The 26,674-nt window shown below is 36.2% G+C and overlaps 1 protein-coding gene across 1 annotated transcript in view; it reads right to left on the bottom strand.

Moving 5' to 3' along the window:
• Nucleotides 1-26,674, bottom strand: part of GRM8 (glutamate metabotropic receptor 8) — an 829,821-nt gene that overhangs the window by 172,447 nt on the left and 630,700 nt on the right. The window contains exon 7 of the mRNA XM_077123963.1: nt 2,877-3,013. Coding sequence (XP_076980078.1) covers nt 2,877-3,013 — 137 coding nt within the window. The remainder of the gene's footprint in view (nt 1-2,876; nt 3,014-26,674) is intronic.

The following is a 26,674-nucleotide window of genomic DNA, read 5'->3' on the forward strand; positions in this document are numbered from 1 at the left end:
ATAAGAAAAGAAACTGCATGCATTTTTCTTATATAAATTTTATTTTAAATGCATATAGATTTTTAATGTAATAAGAACAATATTAAAGACAGGCAGAAACAACTGGCTGGGGGAACACATGGCCAGAACTTCAAATGTGGAGATTCTCTCTGAACTTTCTAAAACAAACCAAGTGCTTCATCCGAGGGGGCCTTCACTTTTCTACAAATCACACTCATTACCAGGTCTCCCACTGATCATATAGAATCAGGAGATACTGGACTAAAAACTCATATTTATTGATCTCACATGTGTCAGGCACTGGTCTAAGCGCTTCATTGTATTATGTCATTTAGTTCTTATTAGAACCGTATGAGGTAGTGCTACTCATGTTTCCATTTCACAGATGTTGAAACTGAGGCACTGGAATGGATTGCTACCTTGCCTAAGATTGTAAGTACAATTTTAACAGTTTGGCAGCTTTCCAAGCACTCCCTACTCCAAGTTCAAGTAAGTGAAAGATCCAAAACTCAAGCATAAACTTCTTTTTTGTCTTGATAATCCCCAGAATTCAATCTTTGACTTAACTTCTCCCTATAGTCTCTTTCCCTGTTTTCTCCCGAGAGTCGCATTTCCCCTGTTTCAATAAAACTGGCAGTGATAGCTACTTATAAATGATCATAATCACTCATGAGAAATAATTCTTACAAATTGTTTTCATATATTTTATGAACAACAGCATAATAACAAACATAAAATTTTCATGCACTGTTAAATGAACATAAAAGAGCAGCTTGAGATTCAATATGAAGTTTAAAAATAAATACAGTATGTATATATGGAGAGAGGTAGGTGCGCGTGTGGGTATTTACATGTACAATTATTTTAGACATCTTTGCATTGGACATTTCTGCACATAGTTCTAGACCACTGAATTTTATGATGTTTAATCCTTAATCACAAGAATATAATAGGCAGTTTTACATCAGTGAAAGTCAGATGAAAAAAAGTAGCTTTCTTCTTTTAACCCTCGCCAATTTTGTTTTCATGTTTATTTATTCTATTTCACATAGGTCAATTTCAAAAGGACTTCTGCAGAAAAAGTATGAATTTTCAGATAGGTACCTATAGCCTATGGAGTTATCATGGTTATGTTTCAATAAATGTCTGTTTGGGTTCCAGAACACCGGATACGATTTTATCAAACTGCAACAAAGAGTAGATTGTAGATAGGTGGTCTCAAATAGAAGGGCAATAGATGGAAACATAAGCCTTCTCTGTGCACTGCTGAAATAAGGAGCTGTGATAATTATCAGGAAGTCATTCTGAAAAGGCAATAAATCATACTCTCCGTTTATTTCTCACTACCTGCTTCATTGCTGAGGATTTGGGTGAAAGACGGCATAAACCATCTCAGGGGCCATATTTAGAGATACACAAGTGAAAAATGTTATTAAAATACCAAACTGATGTCTTTTGATCCAATTCAAACACAAAAGCACATGCACATGTTTCACACATTCACATGCAAGAGGGAAATCTGTCCACACATGGCCTCATCTGTGCCCTATTGTACCTTCTAGCTTGGATATGCTCTACCTGGGAAAAAAACTCAATCGTTCACTTAGGAAATTAACTCTACTCGCGCAGTATTTTGGCACCTTTGAGAACCAAGCAGAAAGATTTTCATTAGAGGAAAGTGTGAAAGACATATTAGCTGTTATAAGTCCCTACTTTATTTAAAGCTATTTGGAAAGAGTGGAACATCGCCCTTGTTAGAGCGATTCCTTGGCCACTAAGTTCCTGTAAAAGGTCCTGCATTTCTGCTTTATGAATGAACTCCAATCCTTGCCTGAGACCACAGGGCACGTTCCCTACTCTTCCATACCCGAAGAAGCCCCGGTGCATTGACCTGGCGCCGCAAACTGTTAGTCAGTGGTAAACAGATACTTCTCCCACCTCCTGTACCCCCTCCCCCCCACACACACACTCTGCCGGCTCCAGCCTGTGGTCCGTGACCCCCTGAACCTCTCTCAACCATCAAGTTCAGATTGGCTTCCTGCTCCTGCCTCCCTTTGGATTGGTGAGTGCAGGTGCCTGGCTGTTCCTCTCAAAAGCCCGGGAGAGCCCTGCCTTGAGTCATCGCCTGGCCCCGTGCGCACCTGCAAACCAGGAACATCAAGGCCTACGTGACACTCCCACCCGGTCCCCGCGTCTGAGCCTCCTGAGGCGGCGTGGCACCCGGCACTACCCCCAGGCCTTGGAAGGTCATTTTGTCAGAGTTCTCCAAGTGGCCCTCATGTGGCCACCTGCGGAACTGCAAAATTCGTGAGCTTTGGTCCCTGAGGGCACCTGAGTTTGACAGGGGCAGCAGGGAGCCATAAGGGCTGATCAAGTTATAACATCACGTTGTATAGGAAAACTTCCTTTCGAATTGCAGTTGAAAGAGGTCATGTAAATACAGATCGTGGCTCATCTCCATCAATCCGATGTAGCCATAAGGTCTCACTTTATGATGTGGCAAAAGCTTAAAAAAGGACTTAAAATTTAAGTACAAGCTTTTATATTTATGGCACACTGTCAACACACACATACCCAAAGGTTACAGAGATTTAAATAAGTTTTCAGGAAAGGGTAGAATTGCCCTGTGTGTATAGCCAATTAAAAGAATACAAGATCTTTCATTAAATCCCTCTAGATAGCAAGAGAGCTTCCTTTAGAGTTTTAAGACTTTCCATAACATTTAAAGTTGAAGGAAAGAGTAAATCATAAATTTCCTAAGCAATCATTTACAAGAAAATCTATTGTAACAAAAATTGTATATTTAAAAATAAAATAGAGCATTTTTCCTCTAGGGTGGGCTATATACACAAATGTGCATCTATACTGATACTTGCTTTTAGATGAAGCTGATTGGTCCAGTGTCCAATGATTCTGTATTCTGTATTTTTGTTGGTGATTTGATACTGGAAGATGTCATAACGTCCAGGAGCATCACCATTTTCATTAAAAGTGACAGGTGTTCCAGCACTACCTATAAAAGTTGTGAGAACAATGTTAATAAACAGTTTTAGTAAGATAGTCTGCCACGTTATTCTCTAAGAAAGAATTGTAGATAAAAATATATTGTGTGTAGTCAGAGACATGAAGATTGAAATCCATACAAGGTCATTCTTGATAGCATAATATGATTTATATAAGAACAATTCCAAACTTACATATAGGAAAAAGATGTGCTTTATTATGCACATGAGAAAGTAAATGATGAGAATCAAAGTTAGGCAATGTACAAAACAGTTAAATAAATTAAAATAGATAGGCTGAATATTCAATACTGGATACACAGAATGTCAGTTAAAAAAGAAAAGGGTAAATGCCTCAAAACATAACAGCTATTGTGCAATATGAACTACAAAGAGCAACTCAAAATACATCAGAACTTCCCACTCAGATTCCCCAGGTCTTTACCTGATCCTGATTTCAACTCCACTCTGAAGCAGTTGTCCTGTTCAATTTTTCTTCTAAGCCTCTGCTTCTACTATCTCTGCCCAAGAGTATATCAATGTAGGCTACTGTTGGGAATCTTTCAGTAGGTGAGGCAGTTATTGCTGAGAAATCCCAACTCTGCTCCGATCATAAAAGCTCCCTGGCTTCACTGTGACTAGTGTATCAGTGTCAGAGCAGTAGGACACAAGAAATGTCATCTTTTCTGAACTCCCATTTCTCTCTGAAGCTTTCATCTTCTCTCTTAATAGCTTCTGCTCACTTTTCCTTTCCTCCTTATTAACTTTCATATAATCACAGGTTTTAGGAGTAGAAAGGGATCACCACCCCAATGTTTTCTTGTTCCATCCAGCCCCACTATCTACACAGACTTTCTTTTTCTCTAACAACCTTTAGAGCTCCCCACCCCTTTATTTTCTTGGCTTACCCTTCTCTATCTTTACAAATTCACCAGACACTAATCCCTTTTCTTTGTGCCTATCTTCTCTCTACAGAGTCCCTTCTCTGAATTTCTTCTCACAGCATATTGGATTTTATTTTCTATTGTACAAGAAAGGTTCCCCTTCATGCTATCTCCCTCTTTTACATTATACTCTCCAACAGTAAACTTTAGTAATCATTCAACTGGACACAATTCCATCTTATAATGAGTTTTTACTATCTATGGAGTTGTTTTACTAAATGTCAATAATCCTAAAATTCTAAAATATTTAACTTAAACTAAGTGAATGACTTTATTACACAAAAAAACTAGTTATTTGCAAATGAATACAGAGTCACACAGCAACAATTAGGGTAGTTCAGTAATGTTAAATAGATATCTACTATTCTCTCTAATCGGGGATCTCATAGTGAGACCACACTGGTATCTGTAAGAACTGCTGAGGCCACAGAGATGGCACAGACTGGAGGAAAGCACAGGCCTGACAGTCAGGAGAGGTATGTCCAGCCCAATGAGATCCCTCATTTATTTTCACAACTCGGGTGTGTCTCATTCTCTTCACTTGTCCCATGGATACTTAGTGATGAACAGAAACATATTTTGAAGTCATAAAAGTCTTACACCCATTTCAAGTATTGGGATTCTTCTGAGTTCATCTGGGAAATAACTTTATCATAAACAAGAGAGAAATTAAGAACTGGGACATAAAATAACAGCTCCTCAAATAACTGGTTTTGTCTTGGTTATTCCTTAGATACTCAAGTGGAAACCCACTGGCCACACCTGACCAAAATCTTTCCTAAGTTTGGGCAGGTTGGCTTCTTAAATCCTCAGTTTCCTCATCAGTAAAATGGGGTAATAAGAAAGCTTTTCTCATAGAGCTGGTATGAGAAGTAAATGAAGCATACTTGTAAAGTGCTTGAAACAAGTACATGGGGAAATTATATATATTTTTTCATTTACATACTCATTTTTGTATTATTTACCTCATATATATTTTCAGCACACATCAACTCATAGTAATAGAAAGGATACTGACAGTTCTTTAAATTATTTCTGGACAATGGATTGTGGAAGTTAAAATGAGAACATTTCTGCCTAGAAAAATAAATACCAATTATGAATTTCACATTAAGATCATCAACAATTCCTGATATTTATATACCATTTTGAAAAAGTTCAGTGTCAGCCTATTTCTAAATAAAATATTGAATTTTCTTTAAAACAACTCCCAATGTTGTCCCCTCCCTGAGTGAATAAGTCCTGCTCTCCTACAATAGCACTTCTGAAACTTTCTTTTACCATAATAACACCCCAGATATAAGAATGAAATGTGTGTAACACACTTCCGTGCATGTACTTAGGTTATGCATCATTTCCAGCATGCCAGCTATTATTCCACCTCTTTTCCCCAACTCAGGAAAGTATATTGGAAAGCAATTGAGTAAGAGTCACATTATCCCAAAATAACCAAAATAACCTAGTTATTGAGACATCGGTATTAACAGCAGATTACGACGAGCCTAAATTTCACATTGCATAGTGGTTACAAATGTGGGTTCTAGAGTCTGAGCATTGAGTTCAAAACCAAACTCTATCACATATTAGATGATTAATAAATCACTTAATTTCCCTCTACCTCATTTTTCTCATTACTTAAATGGGGCTAATAATAGTCGGTCTCTCAGAGGGATATGTGAGAATTAAAGAAAACATTAAAGTTAATGGATTGAATGATTAAATATTATTAAATTTCTGGTACATAGTACTCACTATATAAATGTTTGCTAGTTGTCCCTTTATTGTTTTGGCAGTGCTGTGGCTGAGACCCACTGCCTATAAGAGAAAATACAAACTTCTCATTGAGCCACATGACTTCCTTGATCTCCCTTCCCAGACTCTGCCCTCCCCTCTCAATATCACATGCACCTAAAATCAAGTTCCTAAAATACAATTCACTCTTCCTCATCGTCTTGTTTTTGCACAGGTGTTCTCTGTTGATTCCCTTCCTCCTTCCTCTTATGCCTTTTTCTCTCTGTACCTTGAGTTCCTTCAATATATGGTTCAAAAACCACTCACCTGTAGAAATCTGACCCTCCAAACCTGGAAAAAGGCCCAAGGACCTGCTCAAGTCCTACCCCCTCTGCCACAGCACTCACCACAGTCCCTGCACTGTTACTATTCAGCACTATGCTTGATCCAAACATTTCAACAGATACTTATTAAAAGCTGCAACTTGTCTAACATGGGGTCGACCCCTCTGCCTTCCTCAAAATTATGACCTCCTTAATTCAAGGGCTGACTGTTTCTTTGATCTTTGTAAGTACTGAAACTAAGACAGTGCTCAACAATGAATAAGCAATCAACTATGACAGCAAGCATGAGCAAAGTTTCTCCTAATGGTAAGCAAATATAGACTCATCCTCTTCACAGTGTTTATAAACTTCATTTATATCATCGCATCTTTTATATTCACAGATGAAAAGACTAAATCAGTTTCTTTCACATTTTTATCAGCATGGCATTAGAAGCCACTGTGAAACAATGATATATCTTTGAACAGTCTCTGAGTTCATTACTGGTAGCTGAACAGGTTTTCATCCCTCATCACTTGCATCTTTTATGAATCTGATTTCTAGTCTTGGGCTAGGCCTTGCAGCCCATGTAAGCCCCTTTCACAGGATTTTCCTGCTACTGTTATCTATGTGTAAAAAAAAAAAAGCATCATTGAGTAGCTATGATGGGACATGCTGTTTATTAATTTCCAAAAGATTATACTTTGTCCTCAATCACGTTACCATGCAAAACAGAATGAGGTGACATTTTGTTCTTAAAAAGTCTCAAGTGACTAATGTCTGCATATAGAGTTTCTCTTGTCAATTTATTATGATTTAATAATAACACAGGTAAGAAAAATAATATCAACATATTTGATTAGGAAGAATTTTTAAAATATTTCATCCCTGAGTGTTAGTGGAAAAATGGAAACACTCTGATTTACCAGATATCTCAAGCACTTCCAATGTGCCTATATGGGGAAAAGAAAGATATGTCCAATGAAGTTTTTATTTTAAAATGTTGGCTCTTTTGGATATTGTGCAAATGAAGAGTATGGGTTTGGGATTCAGGGACTGAAGTTTGATTTCTGGCAATGTCAATTACTTGTGTGAACTGGGCAAGTTACTGGCCCTCCCTCGAAATGTTTTCCTATCTGTTAGGTGGGCTTAGTAACCTCAACCTAACCAGACTATTGCTGAAGTTAAATGAGATGATGCATAGAAAGTAGTTAGTGCAATGACTGGCACACAATAGGTGTGCAATTGAAGAAAAATACCCTTGTTGTTATCTGCTCCTTTGTCTACACTTATGCTCCCTTTAATAAGCATTTTCTTGTTTGCACAATGCAAAAAAGCAATGTGCTTTTGAGTAATAATTCATTCACCTTAGAGTGAAAATTTATAAATATATTTATATGTCTGAGCCTCTCGGTTTGTTTTTTGTCAAATTTATTATTTCTCTTCCACATTCTTGCTACCAAAGTTTTATCCATCCCCCCACTTATGACCACCAACACTACTGGGTAAGCAGAAAAAAATAAGAAAGCTGAAAATGAAATAAGCAAATTTAGTAATTGCTAGCATGCTTAATGGAATAATTAATATATGAGGTTTAAGTCCAAGACCAAAATACACGCTGGAAATAACAATTTTCCACAGAATTTCAATTATTCATGCTCTCACTTTCCTTTTCCAATTTATTTTATTAAGTATTTACTACAGTCAATAAATAGAACCACATATTTGATTTATAATTGCACTATCATTTAATTATTCAGGAATCAGTCCGATTATCCATATAAATAAGCCATTTCCCAGTTACTCCACCTTATTCATTGAAGTCTTTAGTATTGGGCTCACTGCTTCTTCTACAACCATTTCTACTATTGCTGGTGACTTTATTGTCCACCTGAATAACTCAGATCCTGGCCTCTAGGCCCTTTAACCCCGACACTTTCAATTATTTCTTCCACACAGCCCACTGTCACATTCTCATGAGCATACACTAGTACTCGTCATATCCAGTAACTATAACACTCCCCAAATTTTACACTCTTAATTTCACCTTCTAACCCCATTGCAACAATTCCACGACCCCCCAACAATAGCCATTCATTGATCATTCCATTCTGTGACTCTACTTCACCCCCATGAGAGTCTCTTCCCTCCTATTCCTGTAGAGATTCTATGATCTTCCTTGCAAATATCCTCTCCTCCCTTGTCCTTCTCTCTCTGCAATTTTATCCCACTGCCAAATCTCAATCATGATTAAATCTACTGTACTATGTCTTTGCTTGTCCTTATGCAACTGCATATTATTTGACAAAATCATGAAACTTTGCTATTTGGCAGGGCCAGGGCTAGGGCGAGGTAAGTGAGGCACCTAAAGCACGACTCTAAGAGTGAGCTCTCCAAAGCATTGTGTGCTCAGCGTCTCACTGGCTTTACCCTCGACTTGGTCTTGCATTAAATTCATGATTCAGATTTTAAGTGAGCAATCAACTTGCTCTGGAATCCTACCATAGTTTCCCAATAAGCCCACTTTTGGATGACTATTTGATTGTTTTGTGCTTCTTTCTCTCTGCTCACACATGCATTACCTTCTTTCTTCTGTCCATCAGTTTGTCTCATACTGTCTACTGAGAAAACATAGCAGTAACTTGGAAATTTCCTCATCATTCCACCATGAAATCTACAAATCTACTTGCACATACATTTCCAGTCTGTCTTCCCTCCTGTTCCAGTGCTACACATGTGCCTGAGCCAATCCAAGACACTCTCCTCCCCTTGTGCTCTGGACACATCCACTCTTACCTTCCATTTTAGTTTGCTAAGGCTGCCAAAATGCAACACACCAGAGATGGATTGGCTTTTGGTAAAGGGGGATTTCTTTAGTTAAAAACTTACAGTTCTTCAGAGAAAAGGCAGCTAACTTTCATCTGAGGTTCTCTCTTACACTGGAAGGCACGTGGTAATTTCTGCTAGCCTTCTCTCCCAGCTTCTGGGTTCCCACAGCTTTCTCTGGGGTGATTCCTTTCTATGTCTCCAAAGGTCTGGGCTGAGCTGTGAGTGCTGAGATGAGGTATGCTGAGCTGCTTGGACTGTGCTGTGCTGAGCTCTCTCATTTAAGCATCCAGCCAATTCAACTAAACATCACTCATTGCAGCAGGCACTCTCCCAAGCCAATTGCAGATGCAATTAGTAACAAATGTGCTTCACATGCCAATGACTCATGTCCACAGCAAGAACTAGACACCTTCACCTGGCCAAGTTGACACCTGAACCTAACTACCACCCCTTCCATGAGCTTCAGTTTTACAGTTATCTTTTCTTTCTACTACCTCAACAAATTTAGACTCTTTGCAGAAATATTCCCTTCAATTTATAAATGAGACCTAATAACTCTCATCTTTAAAAGAACACAAATAAACAAATCCTATTATCCTAACCTGCTGCTCCATTTATGTGCTTCTCCTTCATATAAAACTTTTGAAATGAGTTATCCATACTTTATTCATTTTTTATATCCCATTTACCATTCACCCCATTTCAATTTTTAAGTTTAAGCTCATTCCTCCATTGGTGAGTCTCAGATTTATATGCCTAATCCTGAGTATAGACTTACCCTAATTACCTACATCCTCCATTTGGTTGTTTTATCACCATGTCAAACTTTATGAATCCAGAAGCAACACTTGACTCTCAATCATTTCCAAACACGTTCCTCACCAAGTGTTTCCCTTATTTGTAAGCAGTTGACCTGTCCATCCATTCAATCAAGTTAAAACCTGTCAGGACTACATCTAATGCATTAGGAAGCTTTATCTCTAAAATACAACCAGAATTTTTCCATTCTCTCCCACCAGTCTGATCCAGGCCACTCTGATCTAGACCCCTAACCGATTACCTGTATTCACACTGAGCCACTAGGCATCCGTTCTCCACCCTTCAGACAGAATGATACTTTAAAATACAAATCATCTCATTCCTCTGCTTAAAATTGCATAGTTGTGTCCCATTTCACTTTGAATAAAATGCAAAAGGCTTATTATGGCCCTAAAGACCTTCCCTTTCCTCTGATCTTACTTCCTTCTACACTCCGTTCTTTTTGGGATTTGTATTTTTCTGTTCCCAAACAAGATATGATGCTCAGGGCTTTATTTTTCCTGTTTTCTCTCTCTGCAATGCTCTCCCCCTTGGATCTTAGCATAGCTGGTTCCTTCTTATCATTTGTATACCCAGCTCAAATACCCCCTCCCCACTAAGAGAGTGGCCCCATCGGATCACCATATCTAAAGTAACCTGCTTTCTACCTCTGTCATTCACTATTACACGCATTATTCGTGTATAGCATAGTATTTATGAACTTCTAAAATACATTATTCATTTAACTTATTGGTATATATTGCTTGTCTCCTACTGGATTGTAAACTCTGTGAGCATGGAGAAGGTGGCCATTGTGTTCTCCACTGTATGCATAGCAGAGACTGTAGGCTGAGCACCCAATCCATATTCTCTTTTTTCCAAGCACAGAGTTAGGCCACGTTTCCAGTCTTTTTTGCAGTTAGAGTAGTCAAATGATTAGTTCTAGTCAGTGGTATGTTAACAAGTGATATTTGTTACTTATGGACCTGGCCTGTTAAAAACATCCCACATTGTCTTCTATGCTGTTTTCTCCTTCTGACTGAAAAAAATGGCAATGGCATGCTGGCAACTTGGGGGGTTGCCTGTTAAAAATAGCAGAACGCACATCAGCTTGGATTTCTGTATGAGTAAATGGAGGAATCCATGCAACCAACCTGTTCATCCTAATACTATTACGTGAGTAAAACAACAAACTGCTATTCTGTTTCAGCTATTAAGAATTGGGAGTCTTCTTATAGTAGACAATCATAATACTCGATTATCTTGCAAGGTAGGTTCTCCAGAATACTTATTAAATGAGTGAGTGAAATTGTATCAAAGTGGAAATGAATGCTTCACTTGACATCATATAACAATGCTTTAAGAGTAATATAGTTTCATAAAATGAGCATCAAAGACTTTGGCTGGATCAATAACTTGTTTTAGATTCTCCTTAACAATCAATATTGATTAATACAATGTTGACATATATAATAGAAAGATGAAATCCAGAATGGGTAAACACACTATAGAACTGCATGGATAAATAAACATGCACATTTACCTTGGCTGAAGTTCTCACTCAATTAGATATTTTAATGAAAACTAAATATAATAGTATTAAAAACACGTGCCCGCTTTCAAGGATTTGTGTATTGAAATGGCTTTAACTGGTTGTTTTGGTGTATAAATATTTAGGAAAAGGAACATAATCAAATGGCATTTCTAATTCTCTGAGCCAATGCTCCTTGAATTGACAATAGTGCTTTCTGTTATGTAAGTGTCTTTTTGATCCTTGGATTAAAGGACTTAAAGAATGTAAAGTGTCCTTGTATATTAATGGACAGCACCGTTTGAGTACAATCACAACTTATGATTGCATTTATAGTACTCAAATAACTGATTGAACTTTTTTTAAAATAAGAAAAGATCCATTATTAATGATACATATCTCAGAGAAGCAGATGAATTAGCAGGTTTAAATACAATCTCTTGTATTTAAATAGACCAAAGAGTCTATTAGAATATCAAATGGTTAAATGAAAGAAATGGAAAAGAATATTCATTAATTAGGCAAGATTTTGTAATACATATTAAGGATTGGGGAACAAACCAGAGTATGTTACAATACCCTGGATCCAGAATATTTACATCCCCTGACAGCAATCCTTCCTTCTTATTGAGCAACCTGAAGCCCTTTATTTGTTTTGTCTTCAGGTGAGGGGACACATAATACCTCATACATAGTTATTAGTATACGTGACTTCCATTCTAAGAAAGACTACGTGATTCATCCATGTGTCTCCAACAGTGGTGAGCATATATATGAGTGTCTGTATATGCACATCTATTCCAGCCTCTTAACATTTGGTGTACTGGGAGGATGGTCTCTGATCATCTAGTCCACTGTGTGGCTAGCAAAAGGGAGAAAAATGACATTTCCTTACTATTTGGATTTCGAATAGTCAAATTTATCAATTTCTTATAAGGAATGCTTCTTCCATGTCTTGTTTAAGAAATCTTTTCCTACCTTAAGGTTTAAAAGTTATTAATGAACAGTTTTTACTAAGAGTTTTTAAATTTTTCTTTCAACAATTGCAATTTTAATCCACCTATAGTTGGCTTATGGTATGAAGCAATGGTACAATTTCACCTTTTTTTATATTGATAACTATTTTTCATTTCTTTTTATTAAATCCTTCCCCCTTTGCCATTGACGAGACAGATGCTTCTATTTTAGACCTAAGTTTTATTGAGACATGGATCTTTTTCTGGGTGTTCTCCCCTTTTTCATTAGTCCATTTGTCTCTCTGTGGCCCAATATCATATTGCATACATTAATAAAACTCCATAATGGGAATGATTCCTGGTATAGCAAGTCCCATTCCTTTTTCTTCTTTATAAAAAGTGTTCTGTCTTCCCTTTCCTTTCTACTCTTCCATATAAAATTTAGAACCATCTTATTAAGTTCCATGAACAATCCTGTTTGCATTATGATTGTGAGATATATGGACTCTACAAATCAACTGGGGAAGATTTTCTGTCTTTATGATATCATCTTCCTACCTATAAGCATTGGTTCCTCTCCAGTTATTTTGATCTTCTTTTATAAGTATTAATGCCGTTTTACAATTTTCTTTTCACAGCACTTAACTATTTCTTGTAGATTTATGCCTAGGTACTTAATATTCTTTGACACTATATAAATGGTATTTTAACTACATTATCCATTACGTTACTGCTAGTATATAGAATGCAGCTGACTTTTTTCTGTATTAGTCATATATCTAGCCCAGTGGTTCTTAATTGGGAATGATTCTGTCCTTTTTTTTTTTTTTACATGGGCAGGCACCAGGAATCGAACCTGGGTCCTTGGGCATGGCAGGCAAGCGTTCTTGCCTGCTGAGCCACCATGGCCCGCCCTGATTCTGCTTGCCTGCTGAGCCACCATGGCCCGCCCTGATTCTGTCCTTGATGGGACATTTGGCAATGTCTGGAGTTTTTGATTGTTATGACCTGGGGGGTGGGGTGAGGAACTACTGACATCTGGTGGGTAGAGTAGAGGGATGCTGCCACAGATCCCACCCGATGCCCAAGAAAGCCCCTACAACAAAGAATTATCCAGTGCAAAAATGTCTATAGTGCCAAGGTTGAACACTTTGCAAACCTCTATTCTTATGCTTAGTAATTTATCTCTAGAATTTTTTTATTTCTATGTAAAGGATGATATTATCTCAGAAATAATTATATCATTATTTCTAACACGTCTACTTCTCTAAAATCTTTTATCTCTTCTTCTTGTTGCACTATCCAGGGCCTGCAATACAATGTTGACATGAAGCAGCAATAGTGGGCATCCTTTTATTTCCCCTAAGACTTTAGAATAATCCTTCCTACCTTCCTTATTTAGGATTATGTTTAATCTAGGCACTATATAGTAACTTCTTATCAGTTTAAGAATATCTCTTTCATTTTAAATGTATTAGTATCTTTATCATGAATACATTTTGAGTTTTAGCAAATGATTTTTCTGTATCTATTGAGATATTTTCCATAAATCTGTTTTTCTAATGAATTACATTGATACATTCTCAAATAATATACCATGGAAACTTAGAATAGACTCAACTTGTTTTCAAGGTTTTTTTATATGTGCTGTTGGATTCAATCTGCTAACATTTTGTCTAAAATGTTTGCATTAATAATGATGAGTGAGATTAATCTATAATTTATTTCTGGTAATGTCTTCCTTGTTTTGGTATCAGGGCATAATGGCATCAGAGAATGAACTGGAAAGTATTCCCTCTTTTCTCATTGCCTGAAATAATTTGTTTAAAGCTGTATTAATATCTTCCTTGAAAGTGTGGTAGATCTCACCTGGAATCAACCCAAATGTCCACAGGAGAGTGAATAAATCATGATACATGGTATATTCACATGATGGAATATTACACTGCAGTCAAAATGGATGAACTAGATAGACAGCCAAAAATATGAACGAATCCTAGCAATATATTATTAAGTGAGAAAATAAGTGTGTTTTTATACACTTTTACAAAGATATAAACAATTACCTTTTAAAAAATATTAGTTTTCTGGGAATACATATAGCTGCAAGACAAATCTATAACAATAGGTCAGGGAATATTGATTTTTCAGTATACATGGATGGATGGGTTGATGTTGAGAAATATAGTTTGATTATAATTGTTTGTCAAAGTCATAGCTTTTGTTTGGGGTCGTGTTTTAATAGTTACTTATCAATCTTTAAAATAAACAACTGACTGACTAACTAAATGAAATTAGAGCTTGCATGGATGAGGAATTAACATATCTTATGAACCAAAGGACCAAGCAAAAAAGAAAGAGAGAAGAATGAAATGGTGAAGGAAGAGGTCCAAGGGAAAGGTGAAGAAGAGGAGAAGTGGGAGGGGGAAGAAATAAAGGGTTGGAGAGAGGAAGGGAGGAAAGTGGGAAAGAGAAATGAAGAAAGGGTGGTAGATAAGGAGGGAGAGAGGGAAGAGAAATAAAGTTAGGATGAATCAAAAGATGAAAGAAAAGAACGGGCAATATCCTTATTGACAATTATGGAAAAGGCAGGGTATACTGAGAGACAGAGCTTTAACTGCCATGTTCTGTGAATTAACTGAATGCTATACTTAGCCTTGTTATTATGCCCTTGGAAAATATGAATCTTTCCCATAGGTCTATGAACCCAAACAAGTCACATACGGAATTGCCTCCACCCAATTCTCCAGAGCAGATTTCCAGAGTATTTTTAGATTTTATATTAGTCAACCTTCTGTCAGAATTTTCAGCTTATAAAATACAACAGTCTGGCATTAGAATTGCATTACATTTTTAAACCAAAAAGTTTAATTCACTTTTTCATTATGAAGATTTTTCTGAAGAGTAAAATAAAGCTGAAATTCATCTCTTTCCAATTAAGTCATTGCTTCATTTTTTGCTGACTGCCAAATTGTTCTTGTGTTATGCATGCTTTTGTCATAATTCTTAGCTTGGGATTGCATTAAGTACAGTATTTAAATGTATTTCAGAATTAATGTTTTTTTAATATTTGCAAAATTACTATGAGCCAATCAAATACAGATACTTTATAGAAACAGATGTCACAATGTCTAAAGACATGTCTAATATATCAACTAGGATAGGTCTACACATTTCTGAAAATAAGTTATGCATTGAATTATAAAAGGATATCAAATCATTTATTTATAATGGACCTGATTTTCTGTAATTACACCGTCAATGTATATTAGGCCACTGTGATAAATTGAATTGTTTAAGTTACTATGGTGATTTTGAGGTGTTTCCATTCTACTCTCCATGCATATCAATTTGGAGGATAATTAGGTGAAAGAATGATATATATAAAGAAAAAGCTGTCAAAAATTTAAAAATAAAACTTAATGTAACTTTAGCATACCCCTCTCAGTAGTTGGCCTTTAAGAGAACAACAATGACTAAATAATGCATTCTATTTTCAAATGTGTATGCAACATTTACAAAAAATTTGATTATTTTCTGCCAAAAATAAAATGTTGGCAATAATCAAAAGTAGAAATATTCATATTCATATTCTATGACCCACTCTCCAATAAAATTTGTGTTTAACAACAGCTTCAAAGGTTTAGAAAATGCCAACTAAGGGAAAAATCAATACTCCACAAAGGTTTGGAAAAATCAATTAAACACTCATTTTATTTAATTCCTGAATCAAAGAGAAAACAAAAACTAAAATTTCAAAGTACTATTAACAGATAACAATATATTTCAAGCCTGTAAGATGTAGCCAAGGCTGCTCCCAGAGGGAAATTTGGAGAATTAAAATATTTTATTGTCACACATCTCATATACATATATACATATATAGAGAAAGAGAAAGAGAATTTTACAGTCTTGGAATGATAAATGGCTCTCTAAGCATGGCACTAAATCAAAACTATTAAGTAAATAATTGATAAATTTGACAACATAAAAATTTAAACCTTCCGAATTTGAAAGTGTTTTTTAAATAGTCAATCTAAAGATATAGACCAATCTACAGAAATGTAACAAAAAGTTAATATTCTTAATATGCAAAGACTTCTTCCAAATAATAAGAAAAATTTAACACTGATACAATTCGAAAAAAGTGAAAATACTGAAGAGAAAAATTTTAAACGATTACTGTAAGCATATTGGCAATGTTACATCTGATTAATAGTAAAAATATCAATGAGATGTCACTATTTACATTTGATCCAAAATTAAATGGTGTTGGTAAAGTGGGGTAAAATTGACACTCATATGCTCTGCTAATAAAATGTAAACTGAAACAGTCATTCTGGATGTAAATTTTCAAGATGTATCTAAACCCATTGATAACATACTTATTCTTTGATCAAATAATAGGAATTAATGCTAAAAAGTTGGCAGTAAACTGTGAAAGAAATATATAGAAGGCTGTTCATTGAACCATTGTTTAGAATAATGGAAAAAAAAAAGTGACAATCTAAATGGGCAAAGGCATTAGGAGTTGTATTCCATGTCCAAAATAACAATTTCTGCATGTTAAAATAACCACCATGCTACAGACAGAAAATCTACATTAACCCTGTATGAAAGTCTCCATTTTATAATGAGTGCAGTTTAGCCTTTGGGTGTATTAAGGAGGAAGAACCAAATTTTCATATCTTCCTGTGCATTTATCACAAGGAAGTATAGGAAGAAATGACTTAAAACAGAATGCCAGGTTTAAATTTATGTTTACAGAGTTTTTTTGTCATCAGTATGTCATTCACTATAATTTTATTATTATATAATGCCATATAGAAATTAGTTTTCATTAGGAAAAATTTGTTGGTTCTGCTTAAAAAGACGCAGGGTGTATTGTCCATGATCACTAGAGGAAATAACCTGTTGCCCTTTCAAAGTTCTCTTTTATGAAAACACATTGGATTAAAAAAAGAAGCGTTTCAAAAATTAAATAGAAGCGTTTCAAAATAGACATGTTGTGAAAATTGAAAAGCCAATTCTCTGCCAAGCCCATCGTCAGCTGTCCATTTCTTAACCGTTCCTCGCATTCCCATTAGCAAGCCCACAGTGTGGCATAAAATAAGCTGGGAGGAATATCTGACCCCACCTTGGGGTTTTCTCAGGCTTTAACTATTTGTCACTTCTCATTCATCAGCTGAATTGATTTCCTGACCCCCATGGGCTGTGAATCTCGGTTTCTCATTTTCCTTGTTCCCTTTGCATTTCAAAACTATTTAATCTCTCAGTGCTGACATAAACCCTGATAAGGCTATGCCGCTAGTATTTGCCACTGACTGCGCATCAGCATTAGTACCTGGGTCTCCTAACCTAGTACGAGCCTTCCAGACACCTGGTGACAGGCCCAGTGTCACCCTTCCCCACCCCCTGCCCCGTCCCTGTCGTCCTGAGATACTGCATTATCTTCGCTACCATCATCGACATTATCCACCTATGGCTGAGTCCTTCGTATTTGCTGAACATTGTGAGAATCCAGAAATGTAGGTTATCCTTGGCCTAAGATGACTGATGAACTTTCAGCGAATTTATCTTTGAAACGGTGATTTTAATGCTGACTTTGGATGATGGACTGTTCAATCAATGACCTCGAGGGTCATGGCCATCCAGCCATCCAGAGGGAGTGGGGTTTAATGGTAGAAGGAGCAGAGTCTTTGGAATCGAACTTGCCAGAGCTGTGAGCTGTCTGGAAAGCTGCCACTGTGCCTAATCCCTTCTCCTCTGAATGGGGATAATATGGCCCATGTGGTAAGGTGGCTCGGAGGATGGATGATAAAGCTTAAATAAAAATGTAATATGTTCTCAATGATTCTTATTGTCTCCATCCCTCAGTGCCATGTCTAGGAAAGTACAGTAAATCAATAATTTTGTTCAGCCAAATAACAAATTAGCTTCAAAATCCAATTTTATCTTTTTTCCCCATTGATTTGATTTAATATAAAAAAATTAACCAAGTTGGCAATGCATTTTTGCGACAGGGATTCACATTTAAAAAGACTTAATGCCTTATAGCTATTTATGTTCAAGACGGCGATTTGTATCAACTTTCTGTATTTCACTCTATATTTGGCTAATTGAGAAATTGATCCACTGTATCTCATTTTATTTAAAAAAACGTAATAATCAAAAGCATTAAATCCACACAAACCTTTACTTTGAGCTTCACTGCCTTTTGTTGAGTCCCAAATTTAATGGAGGTTTAGTGCAATTATTTGTTCCTGTGGGTAAAACTAAAATGTTGGCACCTCTCAGGATATATTCTTTCAAAGGAGGGGAACTAGTTTTATACCAGATAAACTTGGCAGAATCTTTCTTTTTTTTTTTTTTTTTTCAATTTTCAGAGTCTAACATTTTTTTAAATAGCCTTTACCTAAGGACTCTGGCACATTACTAGAGTTAGCATCAGTTGGCAAAGCAGCATATTTGTACACTTCAATTTGGGTAGCCCATGAGTGATGCGGTATAACTGTCAGGGCTTCACGTAGAAACAGGAACTCCGATTCCTTGCATCTCACTTGCCAACACTCAGGTCACAGATGTATCCGTTAATGCACTAGAGCTAATGTGATTCAAGCTCAACTGTGAGTAACTCGTTTCAATAGATGATGAAATAATTAATTTACTGCTTTATTGAGAAAAAATGTTAGATTTCCTAAATACATACAAGCATGTACATATCACAAATTCACAATTCAAACCATAAACAGTCCATTTTTTAAAAGTTGATATCTCAGATTAATAGAGATGGCACACAAACACATATTTTGATTCCTAAGGCAATGTTCTACAAGTTTCAAAACAAATGTCTGAAAAGAATCATTAAGAAAAATATTCTCTAGAATTTTTATAATGTTTTTTTTTACCTCCTCTGAAATTGCTGAATGCTTTATGTTTTCTGATTTAAATGTTTTCTGAAATTGAGCACTCTGAAGTTAATGGAAGCATTTAACTTTATGACTAACAAACCCTCAGAAACTTATATAAAATATGTACTTTGTATTTTTAAATCTTGAGATCAGCTTAGAAGGATATTGTACATAATAGATTCTAGAGAGTAAGATTCTGCAAGCCTCTTTTATCTAAGGCAAAAACAAAATCAGAAGGCCACACAAGTATGTTCTGTCATCTGAAATCTTACAGGAATTAATTCTAAATCTTTTAGCTACCTCATAGTTAATTAGTTTATTTTTATACCCTAACTAGTTCGAAATACAAAATGGAAAGTTCGAAAAAATGGTAAAGGCAGGATACTTGAAAATGTCTTCAATAAACTAGGTGCCTTTTGACTTCTCTTTCAACAACATGTAATTTTTGTAACTATATTTCTGTATATCCGTTTTCCACTATATTTAACTTTTGCTCATAAACTTCTTGAGGAAAGTATTCACCTCCACATCTGCACATCATTTATAGTTCACCTAAATTCCATAGACGCCTCCTGCCCCACCACTGAGGTCGACAAATGAGACTTATGAAATCTTTACACTATCTGTAATGGTTAGAAACTAGTGTGCATATGAAAATACATCATTCTGCAGAGTTCGATTAATAGGGCACTTAAAGGGATTAATGACAACAAAAAGCTTATCGATGATATTTTATTATGTTTTATGGAATGAATAGAAGGACTGAGGAAAAGTTAAGTTCCTCACTGTCTCATTAGTGATGATATTATTGAAATAGTTACACCAAATCTAAAAGACAGGTTGCAGTTTTACCTTGCAGTAGTTACTAATAGCCAAGCTATTTCATCGGAAGAGAAATAAGGTGAAATCTTCACATTTTCTTGGCCCATAGTACAGTTTGTTGTGTATCAACAGAAGTAAACACTATCCAAGGGCCAATATCCAATTAGAGATATTCTACCTGTTTATTGTTCTTTTAAAACCAAGCTTATGTAATTGACCATCTTTTTCATTGACAGTGGAAGGAAATAGAACATCATCAACTATCGGGAGAAACAAGTTGAATGTAGTGATCATAATAAACACTGCTGACGTTTTTATTTTTAACTTAAAAATTTTTAACTTAATACGTATTTATTGTAGAGAAATTTTGAAAGTAGAAATAAGCAAAATAAAGAAAAGATAATAAAAGAGAAAAGAGAATATTTGTACATCACCCTACCACTATTTAGTGACAACTATGATAATCGCTTGATCTATATTCTCTTTCAGTATATCCAGAGCTATATTTTTAAACAATAATGATATACTTTTTATTATTTCATTTTTTGAACCTTTTTTCAATTAACAAAATATTATTGGAAACTCTATATATCAAAATATAAATAATTTTATACATGATTATATATTTATTGGCTATATTAATATAATTTTATTGGCTACACTTTAATCCATTTCTGGGTGTACCATAATTTATCCAGTCCCCTAGTGATGGATATTTATGTCACTGTCAACTATTTGATCATATAATATTCCTGTAAAATCTCATACATATTTCTTCATACAATAGTCTTTTTGAAAAAAAAGATGTCTTCATCTGGGGTTTGTTGTTCAAAGGATACAACGAATTCTAATACAGATGGCTAACTTCCTTTTAAAATTTTTACATCAAAATTGTGGTGTTTATGAGTAACCACTAATATTTATACAACGTGAAAAAAGTCTTAAGAATTACAACAGGATGAAAATACACATAAAGACAGACACACACACATTTTATTCTCTAGCCTGTGTGCTGTGCTTAATATCCATGCAAATAACCTGGGGTATCTTTATAAGGCATATTCTTATTCAGTGGTCTGGGATAGAGCCTTAGGATCTGCATTTCTAACAAGCTAACAGGTGAAGACAGGATTGCTGACCTGCAAACCCTATTTTGAGTAGCAAGGACCTCCAGGTATCACAATGTATTATCATAAACTTCTTGAGGAAAGTATTCACCTCCACATCTGCACATCATTTATAGTTCACCTAAATTCCATAGACACCTCCTGCCTCACCACTGAGGTCGACAAATGAGCCTTATAAAATCTTTACACTATCTGTAATGGTTAGAAACTAGTGTGCATATGAAAATACATCATTCTGCAGAGTTCGATTAATAGGGCACTCAAAGGGATTAGTGACAACAAAAAGCTCATCGATGATATTTTATTATGCTTTATGGAATGAATAGAAGGACTGAGCAAATCATGCTCTATTTTTCCATATATATGTTGGATCCTTCCACCAAAGGTCCTTCCCAGAAAAAATGCCAAATTAGTTTGCTTGTTCCCTAGGCTATGCTCACCGAGGTGGGTGTGCAACTTTCTCTCTCAGTGCATCTGTGTGGCACAACACAGGTTTAGAACTATTGGCTAAATGAATAAATGAATTTTAAATACATTTTGGAGAGTTTGAATTGGAAGTCTTAATTTTACTTCTCATGTAAAGGGGAATACCAATAATCTTAAAGCAGTCCCTTCTGAAGCTGCTGTGAAGCATGAAAACATTGACTCAATACTGCCTATGCATTGTCCAATTACATAAAAATTGATACAATTCCTATGACTTATAGTTAAAGCATTAACTACACAGCCCTGGAGAGATTAAGCATTCCTAATTCCTTGTGGGTTTCAATTGGGTTGTCAGTTTTATTGAGAATAGTGGAATGTGTGATTTAATTTCCTGAAAGAAAACACATTTCAAATTCAAAAACTATTTTGAAATAGGAAAAACAGGCAATGATAGCAAAAAACAAAAACAAAAACAAAAACCTCTCTTTCACCATAAACAACAAATGAAAAGATGAGAAAACTGCAATTCTATAGGTATGCAAGATTATATAAGTAAAAATGACTATGAAACAAAAATAAGAACTGTGGACAGCTCCAGATACCAAACAACCAAAACACAACTACAACAATGGTTTTAGAAACTTGCTTTGCTCGAAAATGTCTGTTTCTCCTCGCACAGAAAATTACCATGTAGGACATTAATGTCCCCTCCAAACTTGTGGCTAAAAAAGAAACATTAATCTGTTGTTTAGGCCAAATTTAATTTGGGTAATTATGTTCTAGCTGCCTTGAAGTCCCCTGAAGTCTCTCATAATCTGTCATGTCTATGCTTAATCTGTTTACAGCAGTGTATGCTCTTTCAAGTGGTCATTAGTATCTGCCCCTAAGGTGGCTGCATTTCAGCAGGAAGAGGCATGATTCCTATATTTCAGAAGTATACAACATGAACAATTTTCACCCTGAAGGTTGATGATGCAAATCTACCTGGAAGCACCTGTGAGAAAACTGGAAAATCTCTTCTAAAGATAAGTAACTGTTACCAGTTGTACTCATCCCTGTTCCTTGTATCTCCCAGAGTTTAGCTTAACCAATGCTTTTCCTTGCAAAAAAAAATTAAAAACTTTTCAGACCACACTTTTCTGTGACATGGTTGTGTGGAATATGATTTTTTAAAAATCATACATTTAGACTTTGAAAATAAACTGCTAGTGGGTGCAATCATATTATTTTGTGCTTTGTTTTGTAAAACTGGATTGCCTAAATAGCATGGCTGTATTTTAATAACACTTTCTGTTCCCCTATTATGTCTTTATAAGGAGGAAACTCCACCATAAACAAATGATGCAACTTATATGACTTGCAAACCTCATATAAGCTCCCATCTGCTTCAAAACAAGATAGAAAATTCCTACTATCAGCATAACTATTTCAGTTAAGCAGAAAACTATGTGTAAATGCAATGGGTTGCTCTGGGAAGTTAGCCCACTACCTTAATATATTAACACAGACGATTTTTCTGTTAATTAGCTCAGTTCACAGTCCTGAGGGGATGGACACATGAACAAGTAAATTTTCTTAGAAAGGTAGTTCTGAGCATTGGTAGGCAAGCTTGAGTGTAGCAGTATACCATAATTTATCCAGAAAGCACTACAGAATGAGATGGAGCCCCATAAACGATGCAAACATGTTAAAGAGTCAAGTTTACATCAAAAATCTGTGCGTAAAATAACCCTGACCTGTTCCACAACTTGGTTTATCTTGCTTCTATCTCTGTGCTGTGTTTTTAGGTCTGGGTCGCTAGGGCACAAGTCAGCAATATCCCAATCTGGTCATCCTGGATTCACTCTCATTTTTTTTTCCTTGAATATACATAGCAGGCTCTTCACCCAGTACAAATTTCTCCCATTATCTGTCCTCCTTTCTAATTCCATGACTGTAGTAACCCTGGTAACCTGATTTAGCACACGAGTTTTCTAATTGGTCTCTGTGGTCACCCATTGACCCAAAACTTTAGCCAAATCATATTACTCAAAAACCAATTGTCTCCCTGCTTCCAACAAAATAAAGGTCTTGTATAGCGCAGCATCCCAACACCCCCACTCCACCTTTGTGTTCTAGCCAGCCTCGCCACATTTTCCACTTCACTTGCCACCAAATGTCACTGCACACTCTACTCCAGCCCTAATGTCCATTTGAGCTATATCCTAGATTCCCCATATACAGCAGCCACCCTCGCAAAATTGCTCAAACAGCTTTCAGTGCATAGCTGTCCTTCCTACTGCTATCAAACTCCTAATCCTCTTTCAATTCTTATCCAAATGTACTTCCTTAGGGCTTTCTTTTTAACTGCCATTTGCACATAACTTAGGCATTCTGTTTGCATCTGTTTTTATTGCATGTAGTTTTATTTTGCATGGAACTTTATCAACTGCCCATGCAATACATCTACTATCTTCTACACTGAATCGTATGAGGATAAGATGTATCCTCCCATCACATAGTATGATCCAAATGCTTAATAATTATTTATTGACTTTAATCCCAGCAATGTAGGGCTCAAGGGCCCAGAATATAGTAATCTGATGAGAGCAGAGGAAACAGGCAACAGAAAAACTCAGGGACCACCTCATAGCCTTTATCTCTCTGCTTCTTTGTACCTTCCATTACAGTTTTCTGAATAGTCTTATCACTTTATTAGGGGGTCCCAAAAGATTCTGAAGGACAGTATCCAACAGCAGCCAGTCCATTTTGCAGTTAGAGCTAAGCATGAGGAGGCGGAGGCAGGGGGAACTTCCTTTCCCTCCAAGCCTGAGGAAGAATGTTGCTTCAAAAGCCAAAGGTCTAACTAGGCTAGAGTAAAATAGCATGGGGAGGGTTCAGATAGGAGACAGCTACATTGGGAAGAGTGCCAATCATGATTAAATAAATAACGTGCTATGCCTAGATTTTCATTAGACGGTTTCCACAGTAATAGCTCTGCGTTCAGGAGGCTCAGAAGCTGTGGCATGGATGCGACCTTCCGCCAGGAACTGAGCACATCTAGTTGGATGATGTGAAGGATCATTAACCACATCTTGCTGAAGAACATTACAGGTTATAAAAATGTCATCTAGACCATGCCGACAAGCCCATCTGTATTTAAGGCCAAATCCCTCTGAGAGAAAAGCACTCCATGTGGCTCAAATGGGGCTGTGATTTCAGGTGTCAGAGAACTATTAACACATAACCACAGTACACAAGCTATAATAGAGCAGTTGAAGGAATATAGGATATGAAATCTTTCCAAATGCATCAGCGCTAACTCATCAGAAGAGTACATCTTTTAAAGGAAAAAGAAAAACTTTTTAAGAACATCATATGATATCTATAGAATTAATGGGAACCTGAGAATGGTTATGAAATTAATGGCTGGGGTTCTATTTACAGGATGGGAAGAAGGAGTGCTAAATGTATACCTGACTGGCATTGGATTCCATCTGCCAAGGAGGAGAATGGGATGTTGTGAGAATAAAATAGGATAACTAAGAAGAAAACATTAGTTTAAACTGGGGGAAAACCAAGCTAGCCTATTTTCTAGAATCATATCAATGGAATGATGCCTGAGAAAAAAGAAACTATTCCTGCACCCAAGGATGAGTGATTGTTTAAAAGTATTTTTATTATATGCATCTCTCTCTCTCTCATATATATCTTTTTTTTTTGCTTGGGCAGGCCCCGGTTATGGTTATTGAACCCAGGTCTCCAGCATGGCAGGTGAGAACTCTGCCTGCTGAACCACCAGGGCCCATCCTTTCATATTTATCTTTTGATGTGGACACATAAAACATATATATTAAGGTGTGCACACACATATTTGTTGCAGTTTTTGAACCTAGAGGAAATCATGAGTAAAACTTTCTAATTTCACTTCTCGCCCATGTGTCTACTGCCCTCCTTCCACTCCTCTCACCATCCCTGACATCTTCTGAAAGTGGAGAAGCTATTCTGGGCACCCCTCTTATCCAACTCTCTTCCTTCCTTTTTATTCTCTCCCTCATGCTACTAAAGCCTCAATTCAGATGTTTCGAGGAGAGGAAGGTTCATGAGAAGAGAGGTCCTCACTGAATTATATTTTAATTCTCTTCTAACCATAGAAATCCCATAATAAAAAGAAGAGCACACTCCTGGGTGTGCTAACACAAAGTTTACTCCTAACTGATGCTCTAGTGTGATTCAAAATACCTTACCATGAATATTAGCAAGTTTTAAAGAAAGTTGGTATAACTGCTCCATAAACCGTATCAACTGCTTTATTCTCTACTGCTTTTGTCAATGCATAAAGACTTCATAGTCAACATAAATTTATATTTGATTTTGAATCATACTCTTGAAGTGTTTGGTTAGAAATGGAAATCATTACTTTTTTCAGTTTTTCTCTGGTCTAGATCTATTTATTTTCTATATCTGTCTCTAGCACAATGATGTGATTGCTCAACAAAACCTCATAAACTGACCATACCCTATTCTGAAACCCAAACAAAAATCAAGTAGGTCTGAAAATCTGTGAAATAAATTCAAGTTGGCTTAAATTCCAATAAAATCATATATATTAAATATGTGCAAGAGTCTCAGACTTTAAGAAGCTTCCCTTTATTTGGGAATGAAGACATGGACACTATTAATCAAAATAAAGAAAAATGGCAAGTGACAAGGAATAAGCATGGTATAGCCTTGTCCTCAGGGGAGAGGAGTGAGGTTACTCCTGCTGAACACATGAGAAGGCTTTTTTGGGAAACTACTATTTTGTGCCAAGTACCAAGTAAGGCAGTTTTCATACATTATCACATTTAATCCTCACATCTCTGGCAAATAGGTCATTTTATTTTTTATTTTGCTGATGAGTGAAATGAAGCTTAGAAAGATAAATTAATTTGGTAAGAACCATCCATGACCATTTTTACACCAGGGGTCTTTCCGCCTCAAGTGCAATGATACGGCTGAGGCAGCTGAAAGGTGGGTAGGGTTTTGGCGGGTGAGATGAACAGAGTCTGCAGCATGAATTGAGGCACAAAGGGAAGACAATCTGAGGCATGCTCAAAGAACTACAATGTGTCTCTTGTGGCAAAGTTGTTCCTTTTTATCAGGAGAAAAATAAAATCTTCACCAGTCCTTAATCCCTGGATTTCCAATTACATCTCATTGGCCAAAACTTTCATACGGGCACCTCCAGCTGGAAGTTGGGTAGGCATATTGCTGTACCAAAGGCAAACTTGTACGAACATGGAAGAGATGGTG

This window comes from Tamandua tetradactyla, chromosome 1, assembly GCF_023851605.1.
Source record: "Tamandua tetradactyla isolate mTamTet1 chromosome 1, mTamTet1.pri, whole genome shotgun sequence".
Taxonomy (NCBI): domain Eukaryota; kingdom Metazoa; phylum Chordata; class Mammalia; order Pilosa; family Myrmecophagidae; genus Tamandua; species Tamandua tetradactyla.